General features: G+C 29.9%; 3 protein-coding genes across 6 annotated transcripts; all 3 read right to left on the bottom strand.

The window, feature by feature from the left end:
• Window positions 1–797: 797 nt before the first annotated feature.
• On the bottom strand, window positions 798–1,103 carry LOC113851177. Its single transcript, XM_027481654.1, has one exon. The coding sequence runs from the start codon at window positions 1,101–1,103 to the stop codon at window positions 798–800; it is 306 nt and encodes a 101-aa protein (XP_027337455.1).
• Window positions 1,104–4,182: 3,079 nt separating this feature from the next.
• LOC113849749 (E3 ubiquitin-protein ligase At4g11680-like) lies at window positions 4,183–8,200 on the bottom strand. Of its 3 annotated transcripts, none has more exons than XM_027479882.1 (4): window positions 7,667–8,192; window positions 6,890–7,554; window positions 5,341–5,719; window positions 4,183–4,640 (listed from the first exon to the last, which is right to left on the bottom strand). In XM_027479882.1, exons 2-4 carry the CDS (start codon window positions 7,381–7,383, stop codon window positions 4,491–4,493), a joined length of 1,023 nt encoding a protein of 340 aa, XP_027335683.1. In that variant the 5' UTR covers window positions 7,384–7,554; window positions 7,667–8,192; the 3' UTR covers window positions 4,183–4,490. The 3 variants fall into 3 exon arrangements, with proteins under 3 accessions (XP_027335683.1, XP_027335684.1, XP_027335685.1); XM_027479883.1 differs by having other exon boundaries at window positions 4,214–4,640; window positions 7,646–8,192; XM_027479884.1 differs by having other exon boundaries at window positions 4,295–4,637; window positions 5,341–5,710; window positions 7,667–8,200.
• A 5,197-nt stretch (window positions 8,201–13,397) lies between these two features.
• On the bottom strand, window positions 13,398–16,510 carry LOC113850042. 2 transcript variants are annotated; one of them, XM_027480361.1, is made up of 3 exons: window positions 16,174–16,259; window positions 14,385–16,143; window positions 13,399–13,885 (listed from the first exon to the last, which is right to left on the bottom strand). In XM_027480361.1, exons 1-3 carry the CDS (start codon window positions 16,257–16,259, stop codon window positions 13,775–13,777), a joined length of 1,956 nt encoding a protein of 651 aa, XP_027336162.1. In that variant the 3' UTR covers window positions 13,399–13,774. The 2 variants fall into 2 exon arrangements, with proteins under 2 accessions (XP_027336161.1, XP_027336162.1); XM_027480360.1 differs by having other exon boundaries at window positions 13,398–13,885; window positions 14,385–16,510.
• Window positions 16,511–16,593: the final 83 nt, after the last annotated feature.

Raw genomic sequence — 16,593 nt, 5'->3', positions numbered from 1 at the left:
TATTGTTTGCCATGTCAAAATTCTCAATAATTATATATTTTAAATTATATAAAAAATATGTTTTCTCTTTTAAGAATTAAAGAGTCCATTACTTTTATTTATTTTTTCTCAAAAATTATATTTTTATAAATACTTTTTTATAATTATTTATTTATTTAATTATAATAAATTTATTTTTAATATTCGAGTTTTTATTGCGTCCCTTAAATTTTCAAGAGTTAAAATAAATAATACCTCATGAAGTAAATTCAACGATGACACGGACTTGAATGGAACATTATTTTTTTAAAATTATCTTTTTAATCCAATCTTACTTAATATAATAAAATATTTATTATTAAAGTTTTAATTTATAAGTTTTTAAATTTAAAAGCGTCATACAACAACATGCTTTTAAGTTTTTCAATTTGTTTAGCTATCAATTTGTTTGTTTTGATTTTATGATTAACATCAGATTGAATCGATTTTTGGTATCATCTCTACAGAACACTTAAAAAAAGGTAGAGAACATATGAAGGAAAATCTGAACAATGATTGGTTGCGATAAACATAATGATATATATGTATGCACATGTATATATATGGATATGTGCAACCTTACAATAACTCAATTATGAGTTTTTCAATCACCATAATTAGTCTGAACACCAAGAAGGGTTTGTTCAAGAGATGTAAAATTTGACATCCTCAAAAAACTAAAGGATTTGATAATGAACACTCTGAACAATGATTGGCTGCTGAAGAGATAGATGCATGCAGATGTTGTATATGTGCAACCTCATTACTTGCCATGCAAGTTACTGAGCTTGGAGTGAGTCACTTATTGGGCCTGTCTTTGATCCCAATTCAAGAAGATTGGATCCAACAGATCTACCACGAGTCAAACCAGAAGATCGATGATGTCTGCATCTGAAGGAGCCAGCATGTGTGGTGGGAGAGCATAGACAATTCAATCTTCCATTTGAGTTTTTTCTTGATATTGTTGATTGAGATGTTGGTGACACAAGCATGTGTGAATTCTTCTTTAGAGTAGCCAAGTCCAACTCAGGAATATTATCAATCACCTTGATCTTTGGTGGCTTTTGCTCTACCTTTGGCTCCATATTAAGTTTCCTATCAATTTTTCAATTAACAACAATCCTCACCTTGCCTCTAATTCACCCAAGTTAACTCAAATATGCATATGTCAGTTTAATCCTTACTCAAAATACTTATTGCCATTTGGGATTGGTAGGGAAGATGGAGTTAAGTACCTCCTACTTTGTAATATAAACCAATCAACCAAACAAATCTTTAAGAAATGCTCCATTGGTGTGTATGATAAATATTGGCAAATATCTTGTATACTACTTGAGTATTTTAAGTACAAATGAAATATAACAAAGCAGACTATAAAATATTTCAGTAACTACTTTTTAATTGATAAAAACTTGCTAACATTCCATAATCATTGATGTTATTAGAAAAAAAAAATGGGTATTGATTAAATGAACAAAAAAAGTTTGGTGTTTTTAATGAATGACCAATCAAATATAGATAAAAAATGGGTATTTATTAGAAAAAAAAGTGATTTGATATGAAAGCTCAAAAAATGTGTCACAAAATAAAATGGTTTGTAACATAATGTTTTCACCTATAAACAAAAGAATTTGTGCTAATCAATGTCCTAAAGACACTATTTAATGAATTAACAAATAGTAAGAGTAAGTACTTTTTATAATGAATTTTTTATTTTTAATTCTTCAACGAGTACTTATTAATATTTTTCTGAAGAAAAGAACATGTTGTATAATAAACATGTTTATGTGTACTGTGAATGAATGTGAAGGCAAAGGAAGTTCATAAAGGAAATGTTGATGGAAAGCAACAGTGAAACTTAATTACCTGTTTATGTGAGAAGGCAAGCAAGAAGTAGGATGAAAATCACCCTAGAAAGAATGACCAGGTTTACAAGGGGCTATAGATTCTGAGGAAGAAGGACCAGAGAGAAGGTTCTGATATTGTCACTTTCTATGCTTTCCCACAAAGGAGAAAATAATGAAAATTCAGTTTACAAAAACAACTTAGGGCCTGAGTCATCCTAAATCTTTGGGCTGTTAACTAAGTTTTGCTATTTCAAATTTGTGGTTTTTACCAAATCAACAATTTTTTACCACAAGTTCCCACCTTTATCAAACGCAAAATGAGGATGAAACAAAGGCACTTAATTGAAGGGAAGGTTTTTTGTTGGGGTACCACTCAATCATCTTTGTTGGCATTTTCAACCATTCTAAGGTACATTTTATGGGATATTAACCCTGAAAATTCTCCATGCATGCCAGTTCATGGTTATGTTATTAATTTTATATAGTTTTTCTGTTCTTTTTCTTGCATTCCATTTTTGTGTGGAGTAGTATTTTTTATTGTCAATGAACTTGGACTTCTTGTTCTTGAATTGGCATTTTAAAATTAGTATAACTATTTAAATTATATATTTAGTTTTTTTTCCAACTTTTAATTAAATTATATATTTAGTCTTTGTATAAGATTTTTTTTATAATTTAATTTATGTAAGTAAAATATTTGTATATTAGAATAAAAATTTATTTTTAATTTTATTTTTATGATATATATTTTAAAAATTTATGATGTTTAAATTATCTTCTAATTTTTATCCAATATCTCTTTTTATAATTTATTCTCCGTAGATAAAAAATTAAAAAAAAATAATAGTAATAATTTAAAGAATAATTTTTATTTTTTTAGTTGAATCCATGACTTTTCTTGATTCAGTATCTTATTTTTTAAAAAAATAATTTAAATTTAGTTCATTCTTTTTATATTTAAAAATTTTAATCCCAAAAGACACCTTATCACATAAACTATTTTATCTTACTTTTTTATTTTTTTTCTCTAATCATGTTTTTTATAATCTTACTCGCATTCTTTTTTCTTCTTCTCTTTTTTTTTTGTGTTAAATCTCTTTTTTAGTTTTAAAAAAATATAAGAATGTAATTTTTCTATTTTCCACTGTTAAATAATTAAAATCATATGTTTTGTTTTTTGTTTTCTTTAGTTACGAGAGTGGTCATTTCGCGGTAGATTACTACTTAGTATTCACGTTAATTATCAATAAGTAATTTACAATTGAAGATAATTAAGTCTTTGTCCAATTATGTTATCATTATCTTAATTTATTATTAGTTTTATAGTAAATGCACACGTGTTTACAATTATTTTAAAGTCCAACAGTTGACCATTTTTAAGTAATATTCATAATTATTCTTTAGTTATAAAGTAAATCATTTAATTAAGGATAATGTGTTTAGATTATTAGCTTGTTTAGGAGTTTAAGAAACAATTTCTTGAAAGAAGCGCTGAAACCAGCATATCTAAATTTTAAAACAATAACAAACTTTCATCATTTTAATTATGTAATTATGTAATTATGAAAGAGATATCAAGAAAAAAATTAAAAAGTGTGATAAAATAGATTATATGATAAAAGAGAGAAAAAAAATAATCTTATAAACGATTTTGTAAAAAATTATTATTTAAATAATATAACTCAAGTTTTAAGCTAATATTGCTAGGAATTATTCGAAATATTTTTAAAGTGACTTAAAGATAATACTAATTTCACAAAAAATAATAATAGTAATTCATATAAAAATATTTTAGACTTATTTTTTTAAGTATATGAAGTTGTTGTTTGACTCTTTTTTTTTTTAGCTAATTTCATTTGTTTTAAATATTTGACATAATTTTAAACTTGAAGTACTTTTATTTATATAACTTTTGATTTTTTTTTAATTCACCAACATAAAACTTTATATCTTAGCATAAAGAAACATTTATCACAACTTAAATTTATAATTCTTTATATCCAATATTCCATTTACTCAAGTTAAGTCATTGTAAAATTTATTATTTATTAGAAATATTGAGTATTAAAATTACTTGTGTTAGTAAGTATTTGATTCATTAAAATTAAATTGTGAATACAAACATGTGTGATTCTGCAATAACTGTATAATAAATTATGCTTGATGTTTTAATAATATATCAACTTTTTAAACTGATAAAATTGTTTGTTAATATAGTATATTATATTGTTATGCATATTCATAATGTTTATATTAACAGTTTAATTTCTAGTAGACAAAATTATATCAACAAAAAAAAAAAAAGCAAGGGTGGTACAAAGTAATAATTTTATTATATAATAATTAAGGATCAAATATAAATATTTACTTCATTATTCAATACATAGATGCTCACTCACAGTATAAAGAAACTTTTACAGACAATGAACTAATTTGAAATGTAATTGGATTCACTCCTATGAACCAACCAAGTATATTTAATGTAATTTTGGTTACTGGTGACCTCTTCTGTACATGTACAAACTCACTCATGTAACCATAGTAAAAAAAATAAAAATAAAATGGGTGTATAAAATATAAAATAAGATTAATGTTGTGGAGTGTTTTGTATGATTGGTCCTATGGCTATCTTTGTAATCCTTGTTTACAAAGAGGGCAACATGATATAATTCTTAGCCATTGATCCACACATTTTAGGTGGAACAGATGGGAACAGGGCAATTGCCTAACTTCTTCTTTCTCTGTGTATTTGACTAAGCAAATGCAACATTCCTCCTGTCACCACACCCAACAACACAAACTTATCAATTCAATATAAAATTATAAATGAAAATAAACAATATATATAGAGTTAAAAATTGGTCTTAATCATAAAAATGTAAATAAATTGTTAAGATTGGCTTTTTTAGGCTTAATCATAATTTTAGTCTTTAATTTTAGTAATTTTTTTAATTTAAGTTCCTCCAAATTTATTATTATTGACTTGATCCCTACATTTTAGTGATATTTTGTTTTTAATCTTTCTCGTTGATATAATTTAACAAAAAAATATGAATCACATTAGCAATAGGAACTAACAATAAATATAAAGAAAAAAAAATTGTAGGGATCAAAGCTAAAAAAATTATTTGGAGGGGTTAAATTAAAAATTTACTACAATGCAAAGATTAAAAATGTATTTAGAGTTTTTTTTTTTTTTAAATCTCGATCATATATGGATGGTTAAGATTAATCTAATAGGTTTAGTTTTAAAAATAAATAGACATGATTAAAATATAAAACTTGTATGATATTGTCTGTAAATTTTGAAATTAAAAAAAGTAACTTTAATTAACCTTAAATCTTGACCATACATATGTATGGTTGTAATGTCTAAATTTTCTTTCTTGTTTGCATATAGAAATGATTTTTTCACTAGATATATTATGAACATCAAAGTTCTAGTAATTTTATATATAACAATTATGTCACTTACTGGATCTTCATCGATCAATCTTTGACTGCTTTGAGAGTCATTGTCAAATTGAACAATTTTATATCTCCAACTTGGGAGTTGTGAGATTTGATCTTCAGAAGCTCCTCTAGCAGAGGCACCCATGTTCATGTTGTATCCAAGGAGGGTGCTAAGTAGTGGCACACAACAACACAGAAGCAAAAACAGTAGAAAAGGGAAGGAGTAGCAAATTGCATTCCAAGAAAGCAAGATGATGCAGAGCACTTGGAGTTTTGGAGCATTTTGGAAAGATCCAAAACGTGAGTCGAAGGCCCAAACATTGCCCATCACAAACCATATGGCAAAGAAAAGCTCTAGTGAACTTCGGCATTTGTTCATCAAATGTGAGCTCCTGTACACACTATATGGTACAAAGTTAATTAAATTACTTTTTCAAATTGTGACAAAAAGTTTGTAGAAAAATCTTGTATCTAATTAAGGGTAATCTTGGATGAATGACTACGGAAATTATTCAATGCAAAGATGCTTCAATTTGTTTTTAGCAATCTATTTTTCTGTCCCAATTTGGTTCTGTCCCAATCTAAATTTCATCACTCTATTTGTTTTTAATATTTTTTTGGTCGTCACTCTATTTTATTAAGCTACTTCTTTTTCTTCTGCTGATCTCAAAATGATGTAAGTTTTACATTCAATTTAGTGGATCTGATTCCCAATTTAACAAGTCTATTATAAATTTTTACTTAATAACAAAATGTATATTGAAAAGAGTGTTTTGAAAATGTGTTACTACTCACTAGGAATTTTTCGGAGTAAATAAATTATCTTTGGAAACAGTGGATTGAAAATTTGTTGATGACTGATGACTGGTGTCTCTTTATTGACCCCACAAAAGTATGGTTAGGTCAGCCGAATTCAAAAAAAAAATTGGGCTAATCAATCAATTATGATTAGGCTGGCATGGCCAAACCGAATTATCTATTGTGTGGATTCTGCATCAACCAAATATGTTTTCAGTGAAAAATTTAGTTACTTTTCATTCCTCTTTCTCTCACTATGAAATTATTATTACTTTATAAATAAATATGTTAATTCTGTCTTCATGTCCTAAATTATGTGATGAAAGTTAAGGGACAAAATTAAAACTACAAGTTTTTCATCTTCATCAATGTTATGTCCCCTTTCCAGCTCCTATTCCTATCTTCATTCCCCATGTGCCCCATGTGAACACCAATAACCACACTAAAATGGTAGGCCATTACCTTAGGGGGAGAAAAAAATCTGTATCTTTAGAAATTCCATGATTTCTTGTTGAAATACTATAATAATCATTCCAAGTTCAAGAGTATAATTATTAAAAAAATTGTGACAGAAGATTTTGTCTTGAAGGTGTTTGTATTCAGACAAAGAAGCAAAGTTGTCAACATTTTCTAATAGGCTCTGACCAAAGTTTTTATTTTTCAGCACATTCAAACAATGTGTACCCTATAATTCTACCTTATTGGTACTAACCAATTGCTAATGACAAAATGACTGAAAGAAAGTTCTTTAAGTGAATAATAGCATGTGGTACCTTGTTTCTTCATTGTTTCTCTGCTGCTCCAATTCAGAAAGGCTAAGAGAATCCCTTTGAGTCACATGAAGTTGATGGTAGCGGCCACAAAGTAGCAGCAGATTAAGGACACAACCAATATCATAACCTGCTATCCATACCCTCATAGGCCAAATAGGCTTTTCACTCTTTGAAATGACCAAGGTGAATGTTGTACTTGTTATTTGAACCAATAAAGCAACCAACTCCAGCATCATCCAAGTGCTAGAATTGAAAGGGTTAGAATCAAGATCAGATCTTGGTCCATTTTGGTAATGGAACACTCTTCTTAAGAAGGTGAACCACCTTGATCTAGAAATTCTCATGGCCACCCTAGTCATGAAAGAAGGGGTGGAAGAAGCATGAGGAGGAATGTTTTGTGCACTGGCCATGCTGTGCTCTGATGATGAATTTGAAGTAAATGAAGCCATGCTGCTTGAATTAAACACCAATTCCGATGGACATGGACAATTCATTGGAATTTTTTGTCTTTGGAGTTGAATCAAACTTACAACTTTTCACAAAATCAATAGAGGATAATGAAGAGAGGATACCCCTTTTGCCGCTATTTATGTATTCAAATCAGAAGTAGTCCAAAATTGAAAAACGTGTGTTGCCTGAGACCAAGTCTTGTTTGATTCTCAACACTGAACATAGGATTTAAGAATTATTAGAGCGCCAACTTATTTGAACTCTTGGAGAATAATTTAAAGACAAGAAGCATTCAAGAAATTTCACCATGCTTTAATTTAAAAATACCATCTTCAGAAGGATTCAGCAACAAAATTTGTCTAATGGTTGAAACCAGCTCCAATATTTTTGAACAGTCTTATATCATGAGAACTTGAAGTTCAAGGTCTCCAATTGGAAGACTAGTTGGACTTGGAGAATTTCCAGGGTCTGCACCACCAGCTTAAAAACTTCACACCAAAATCAAACTGTGTGTTCACAATTACAAACCAAGGTTTCAAGGACATGAACCTTTTAACAATAACATGGTGAAAAGAAAAGACTTAGAAGGGATAAGTCTGAAGCAGAAGAAGAGGAAGTGAAGTGTGTATATAGAAGGATGGTGGGAAACAGAAGGTGAAGATTGGTATGAAGGGTATGTCAGGAAGGTGAAGTTTGAGACTCAGAAGGTGACCAAGAATCGACTACTGAACTTTGCTTTGATTACAAGAGACTCAGAAGGGTTTGGAGGGAAGTTAACCGTTGGCCAACTTCCTCTATAGCTATATTTTCTATGAAGTAAGAGTTGCTGAGAAAGTAATTGAAGTTCAATATTTCATATCTTTCCTCATTTCTTTCTCTCTCTTCCTTTGAGAAAATTAGGACCAAAGCAAAGATTTTTTATTTTTTTTTCTTTTTGGAATTAAAGTAAAGTTTAATAGTTTTTCTCTATTTGAATTCAAGTGGATAAGACTTAAAGTGGTGATCTGATTCATACGTAGGATTGCTAAGGGTAATGTTTGTTTATATCATGACCTTCATAAATGCATTCTTTATATGATATTAAATAAAAATAAAGCAAAAAACTGATTTGAATTCTGGCGGGGACAAGTGATCTTTGAGATTGTGTGGTGTGGTAAAGGGTTGCCCACCTAATCCAACCAGCAATTTGTGTCAGTGTTGGAGAGGAGTGTGGCCCTACTTGGGTGTAGGAATGATTGCTACAATTTTGCACATTAGCCACATTATTTCCAGTTGGGGTAGCTTGTTTTTTACCTGTTTGATATTTTAATATAAGTGATGACAATATCTAGGTAAGGTTGCTTACATAATTGTTTGGTTCATGCATTGAATAATGATGGAGATAGTTTCATGTGGGTTAACTTTGCACAGTGGGTCATGTGTAGATTTTCACCAAACCATGAGTAAGGACAAATATTTCTTATGTGAAACTTGGCATAAATGTGCATGCAAGTGTTGTTTAAGTTTAAAGGGTCCATCTTTTTTTCATATTAGAATCTGATAAAGCATGATATATGAGGCAATATTGAATGCAAAAGTTGTATGAATATCAAACTTCTTGACTAAAAATTGTATAAAATGATAACTATTCTTGTCAAAAAAATGTTTGGCAAAACTGAATTTCAGTTTCCATTTATTATAATGAGTTTGACATGTATAAACTTAATCTTACTTGTCAAGAAGTTTGAAATTTATTACTGGTAGCCAAAGTGAAACTTCTGGGATCAAGCAAGCTTAATAGGTCAACATCCCTTAATTAATATGATAGAAAGAAGGCCTACCTGAAATGATAGCAAAGTTTGATAATTGTTTTTAAGCAATTATTGGAAATGAACATTGAAAATAAAAAGGAGAAATATAAATCAACATTCAGCAAAGCTTTTGTTTATACAGCATTTTCTTCTGTACTAAAATTACACAATTTTATTCTTGGCTTCAAGAACTTATCAGATGAGATATTGATGGGTAAGAGTCATACTCATGTTTGTTAATTGATAAATGGTTTATTTACGTGTTTAACAGCATAAATTAAAAACCAATTTAGTGCCAATTTCTTGAATAAAATTTAAAATCCATCAATTTTGATGTGAACATATGATTTAAATTAAGGACATGACCTCACAAATTAAATAAAGGGTATCAAAGGAAATCAAAACAAGTTGAGCTGGGTACGTATGTTACTTGAACAACTAGAATTCATCTTTTTTAACCAATGAAAACTGCCAACATGTTGCTTATTTTAGGTGACTGTATTTGAAAGAAAAAGCTTATAATTAACAAATAAAAGAAATTGTTTAGGCTTGTTTGTAACGTATTTGACTTAAACTTGACCCCATTTGGTGGATGGGACGTGCAACGTGTTAATAATTGAAATTTTTGGTTTCTTGCAAAGGAAAGTTAGTCACTTTCTGAAACTACAAAAAATGGATAATATGGAAACAATCGATAGTAGTGTGGTTGAGCATAAAATTGATTAAAAGTGTGTTTAAATAATACTTTAACCAAGTGTTTATTTAATAAAATGTTATTATATAAAGATATTTATATTATAAATTAAACCATAAAATTTATTGACATAAATAAATACGAACTTGTTTTAGTAAGTTATATGAAGGTTATTGAATTAAATTAAAATGAACTTAAAAAACTTATTAGCTTTTTTCAGAGACATACTAAGTACCATTCATGTGTTTGGCATTTGTTAAATAAAAAAAAAATTGGTTTGAATTATATTTTTTATTGTTTTTAAACCAAAGAAATAGTTTTGAAACTCACGAAATATTATTTAAATACTAAACAAGCTGTTACAAATAATTCTATAAAAAAAAAAAAACCAGTTAATGGACTTATTTTAGGCACAATAAGGCCAACGAAGCATTATAGACTAAAATTTGGGCCAGAAATGTTTTTGCTTCATGTTGACATTTCATTATCTGTTAACCTTTCCTTCTTCTTGACCCAAAAAACAAATTGCTCCTTCTTTGAGTTGAGCCCATGAAGTTGCACCTAAAAAATTTGATTCTAAACAAAACAACAGTTTTCTTGTTGAAGATCTATTACTATGTCTATATGTCATGATTTTGAAGCCTTTATATACTAAAGCTTGCAGTAATTACATATGACATGGTTAGTGAGTAGCAGTTTTTTTTTTCTTTAATGTTACTTTCATTATGTCATCAACAGTGTTGTTTCTGGATCTTTAGATTTTCTTAGGACATAATTGTTTCAAGTTATTTGTTACTTAGAGAAGATTCGTAGCACACAACTTATTTTGAAAAAATAATCGTTTATTTATATAATTTTGTGATTTTTCAATAAATTCCAAACATGCTAGCATTTATAGATTGGTGTTTGATTTACTGTTCTGATCTTACTATTCCAAAAAAGCTTTATGTAGTTATGGAAACACGAGTGTCCTCCCTTCTTTGCTTGTGAAACTTGACATGCTTAATTAATATTTAATTTTTCAAGAATCTATTATTAAATATGAAATCAAATTGTAATTACTAATCACAAAAGTGTATATTAACTTACATAAAATTGTTTATAATCTGATCAGTCTTGTATCAATTTCTTTTTTGTAAATTATAAAATTTATATATGTAGCATAATATAATTGGGCAGGATCATGTTAGTCTCAAATCATACAAAATTTTTTCTTCTTATAGAGGATACTCTTAATCTATAATAAAGAGATAAATCATTGAATTCTAAAATAAGCTGTTATGATGCAGACTAGCAATCATTTCTTAACACTATTAAACATGTGGATTGAGGAGGCACATACAGAAAGAAGCAATGGTGTGGTATTATTATTATAATTATTGGTTTTGAAATAAAATTGATCTTGTTGATAAAAGGTTAGTAGTGAATATATATATTTTTTTCTCTTTAAAAGTTGTGTTGTTAATAAAATTGCTAACTGGATATGCTTCATAATGAAAGTGTTTTTAGACACCTCTTTTCATTAGTTACTTGATCTTCATCTATAGTAAAAAGGGACTTTTCATATTGTTTGCAATAATTGTTGTTTGGGTTTTCAAATTTTTGACATGAAAGTAACTCGTAATTTTTTTTATAATTTATCTTTAGCTTAATTACATAGCTCAATAAAAATAATTGAAGTTAATTAACTTTAAATTTTTTTAAAAATATTACAACTTGTTAATTTTATCTGTATTTAATATTATTAAACTTAATCCTACTATCAACATTTTTAATTTTAAAAATCTGTTCATTCTTTTACTAGTTTTATTTTATGACTTTCATCAACTTTATTATTAAAGATAAATAAAAAATATATTTCATAAAAAAAAGTATAAATACTTTATAATAGAAATTATCAAAACTTTTTAGATGAAAGAGACTAAAGAAAAAAAAAAAACCACTAAATTATCATGTTATTTCTATTGTAATACTATCTTAATTTCTTACATCACTTTTCAAAATTCTTTTCTTTACCTTACTCATTTTATACTACACTTATTTCTCCTCTTCTTCTATCTCACTCCTTGATGTGCTAATTTTATAAAGTCTCTAATTTTATTTCCTAGAAACTGAATTGGTTAATTAAATAGTTTTTTGCCAGAAGAACATGGGTTATAAAAGGCCCTTCTATTATTTTCTAACAATTGAATTGATTGATTATAGAACACTATTCTGACAGGCTTTCCAATTCAAATAAATTATCAATTATCTCTCTCTTTTTCACAACTTTATCTTCCTTCACATTATTGCTTTCTTATCAGTATGATCATGTTTGTATTATTTTGTCTGCATTATTTCGTATCATCCCAAACAGAACAGCAAGGAGGTTGCTTGTGCTAAAGAAATGCTGTTCACAAAAGAGTCAACAAAAGTAGGTTTATTACATAAATATCTATTTTAATCTCTTAAATAATAAGTGTTAATTATTTTAGTCACTAACTTTACAAAAATTTACTTTAACTTCTGACTTTACAAAATTATATTTGTTTAAATTATTTTAATATAAAACAACAATAAAACATGACATTGAAAAAAAAAGATTAGAATAAGTGATTTTTACAAAATTAAAAACTAAAATAATTTTTATTGTGAAATCATAAATTAAAATTATTGACTCTTGCAATTTGTTTTGTTACAAAACTTTTGCCAATAAAAGGCATAGCATATATACTATTATAGTTATATCAATGCAAGAAAGTGATATGAAATATATAGGTAGTGTTTTTGTATACAAACAGGATAAAACATAACACTCAGAACTATTTTTTTTTTCCCTATCTAAGAGAATTAAAATACACCACTTCCTCTCTCCAAGGAGTTGTTGTCTGTATGTATCTTATATGTGTGTATAATATGCTCAATTGATGTCAATGATGAAACCAAAGAATTTGTGTTATGTGTTATATATATATATATTATGCTCAAATAATAATTTCAATTTTTTTTTTCTCTCTAAAGTCTTTCTTATATCTTTCCTAAACTATGTTATAATAGCAATGGGTCCATTATTGCTGGAGGAAGCATATACATATACATGATTGACTTATTGACATACACTTTTCTTGTATAAAATCCAATTAAGTGTTAGAATAGTTTTTAGATTTTATTAACCAGTGCTCTTAAGAATTTGTTTAATGAATTCATAATTTTAATTTTTTTAATTAAAAATTACATTGAAATTGTATTAAAAATCATATTATAGTATTTTTTTTATTCACTGAGAGGAGAGAGAGAAAATTTTCATTTTAATTTTAAAAAATAAAAGAAGAATAAATTTTGAATTTGCATTTCTAAAAATCATTTTATTTTATTTTTTACTTTATTTTCTTTTTAACAAAAACAAAATCGCTGCATTTTTTTTCTGTTTTCTTTTCACCCCCATTTGATGCACTTTTTTTTAATATGTTCTGGCTTTGACTAAAACGCTCTCTAAATAAATTCAAACACTAAAAAAACGTTCTCTAAGTATATATTTATATCCCTAACGGCATAGTTGCGAAATAATGCACATAATTAATATAATAGTGATATCAGTGAAACTCATCTTCATTACTAAATCCAAGAATATTGAAGGTGACATTACGTTCCAGACAAGCTTGCATGAGTCTTTCTTTTCTTTTGGTACAATGAATAAGAAAAATTGTTACAGGAATAAATACAGATCTAAGTGTACAATTAATGAACACAGCCACCAAGTGAAAATATTTGATGACCCCTAAAATGGATAAGAGGAAAAAAAAAAAGAAAAAAAAAAGGTCCTATTTCTGCCAATTATGATAACAAAATGATACATATAAAAATGAAATTACATAACTATGAGCAACACAAAAATCTAGAGGCAAACCCTGCAGTTGCAGCAAACTTCAATTGCAAATAACTCCTTTTATAGACACAGGTAGAAAAGCTTAGCTAGTTGGCTTTCTTCTTGGCCAATTCCTTAGGTTCTTCCAAAACAAATTCAGTATACAAATCCTTCAGTGCAATCATAACTGTAGTTATCAATGGACCCATAATAGCTCCCTACAAAACAACATACACCCTTCAAGTCAATCTAACAATGTCATGGATGCAAGAGAAATGCACCTAAACAAGGTCATGGATAGACTGAACCAAACATGATCAAAAAAATTTAAGCCTTTACAACATTGAAATTATTGCCTCACAGGAAATTTATATCAATCAGAGTTCCTAGAACAGTTCACTGGATCCCAAATGTTTTGACACATTATTTACAAAGTTTAGAGACGACCACACAACCTAATAGTCAGATTTCAAAGCTTAGAAATAGAATTTTAATCAAGTTATGCAGGTTTACCAGTTTTCCATTTTAAAACAAGAATCTGCAAGAGAAGCAAGTTGACAAAAAAAGCCAAAATTAAGGATTTTTTTCATTTTAATACACTAAAACAAGAAGAGCGACATTCCACCTTGAGAGTCAGCTAAACATTAAGCGTCAAGAGTGAGAGACTGGTGCTTCTATAATCATCAGAAGATTAAATCTAGAAGGGTAAAAATTTACCTCAAGAGCAGATGGGAATAATGTCATTCCCCCAATGATGCTTAGTCCAGTGAGATATGCACTGTTCCCAGGCACGTCTTCGAGAATCTCTGAGGCCCCATAATCCATGAGAAAAAGGTGAATAATAGACAAGACAATGGCCACTATGTATCTGCCTTCCAGCACTAGTTGTATGGCTGCTGGGATTGTTGCAAGCCAAGATGGAAATATTGGAAGCAGAGGACTGATGAAGGCAAGAACAGTTGACATGTACAAGAAATGTATTTTGTACAACCTAAACAAAAGCCATGTAAGACAACCTTGAAAAAATGCAATCTCAACAGTGGCTAATAGAACTCCTGAAATAGCTTTATCTAAAACTTCAACGCATCTAATCCTTGTGGAGTTTGTAATTGGAAGCATGTGCATCACTTGTTCTGTTACTCCACCAGACTCTGATGTGATGAGATAATACAAAACCCAAATAAATACCATTGACTGGGACACAAAATTGAAAACCTCTGCAGCTCCAGAGATTATAGAATATGCAATGGAGAGCATAAATTTTGTACTGCTTCCAAGCACAGTTCTACTACTAGCAAAAATACGTTGAGATACATCAATTCCTTTAAAGGCAAACCCTTTTGCCTTCTCAACTAAATCCTCACGAGTGATCACAAGCTCTCGGAAAAGCAGATCAAGTTCTGCATAAATCTGGCTCCATTCCCTGTTCCTAACCCGGCTTTTCAAACTCAAGAACTTCTCGGTGTATGGCGAGGGGGTCATCAAAGCTCTTGAAGGGACCGAGGAGTTAACAGGAGTAGAAATCACAAAATGCTTAATGCCAGTCACAAATTCCGTCATATTATACTGCACAGCCAACCCATCTATCTGATCAGACACTGTCTCATACAACTTGGTAGTGTAACCATCCACCATCCCAGCAACATCATTCTCATCCATCCACTTCTTCACACCAATTCTCTCAGCATAATTGCTTTCTTCCACATGCAACTTCAGAGATATCACTGCATCTTTCCCTTCAACTCCAATCTTATAGGAAAAGAAAATGACACCAGTCAAAAACCCTACAATCATACCAACAATAAGCCCTATTGCCACAATAATCTTCAACCTTTTCAATATCCCTCTGGTGAAAAAAGCACTAATAGTACTGCGCCTGAAGCTGATACTCCTGAAAGAAGACAAAGTGTGCATAGTGGAGTCCACATTCTTTGAGCTGAACAAGAACCCTAACCCCGTAAGGGACAATGCCCCAAAATAACCAAGCCTCTCATAAGCAATTATGAATATCCCAAAAGACACAAGCAAACGAAGCAAATTTGAAAATCCACTACGCTTCCTAGAAAGTTGGTTGCTCTCAGGCTTTGGTTTCCTCAAAAGAACTCTAAAAGAAGCTTCACGAACCTCAACAAGAGTACCAACAAAGACTCTGAACACAGCAACAGGAACAGCAAGAACCGTTTCTGTGAGGCCTAATTGAAGGGGTTCAGACCAAAACGCAACAAGTGTTTGCTGAATGCCTCTTAGAGGGATAGAGCATAACACAGCCCATTGTAGGGGTCTCATGTACTGTTCCAAAAGCTTGGTGACAGTGTAAAGAATGAAAATGGCGAAGGCAAGACCCGCATGCGCCATGGCTATGTAAAGGGCCAACCGTACCTGGGGATCGCCGGAAAATGCGTTTTTCCCATCTGGGTCGCCGTCATTTTGAGGCTGCGGCGGCGCGTGCGGTGTGGTCGAAGGCGCGTGAGGTTTTCTTGGCGGCGCGTGGGGTTGAGGGGTTGACGCGGGTTGTCTGGTGGATGCGGATCGGAACATGTCCTGCCATGCTGGGGTGGCAGAGTTTGGGTCAGAGTATGGAACAAGTTCCATGCTACGCTGATTGATTCAGCTGAACATGAACATAGGAGAGAGAAAGGGGTGATTTGATATTTGGTTTTGTGTTCCTATTCCAAGTTCCAACCAATAATGAAGTGACAGAAGACGAGGATATGACAGCAACGTTGGTGTTGTGTGTGTTTTGGTGGCTGTTGGAAGTGGTGGCGTCAGAAACTCAAATGGGTTTTGACTGCTGAAGAGAGATGATAAACGAATGGTTTCATTTTTTGGTGTTTTTTCAGAAATCCCATTTTCTTTTTATCTCTTTATTTTATGGTTTTGTTATCGTGGAAACAAGAGGAACGTGCCAGCCTGTCAAGGTTTTAGT

This window comes from Abrus precatorius, unplaced genomic scaffold, assembly GCF_003935025.1.
Source record: "Abrus precatorius isolate BTA unplaced genomic scaffold, Abrus_2018 Scaffold9, whole genome shotgun sequence".
Taxonomy (NCBI): Eukaryota; Viridiplantae; Streptophyta; class Magnoliopsida; order Fabales; family Fabaceae; genus Abrus; species Abrus precatorius.
This window is presented reverse-complemented; position numbering and strand designations above follow the sequence as displayed.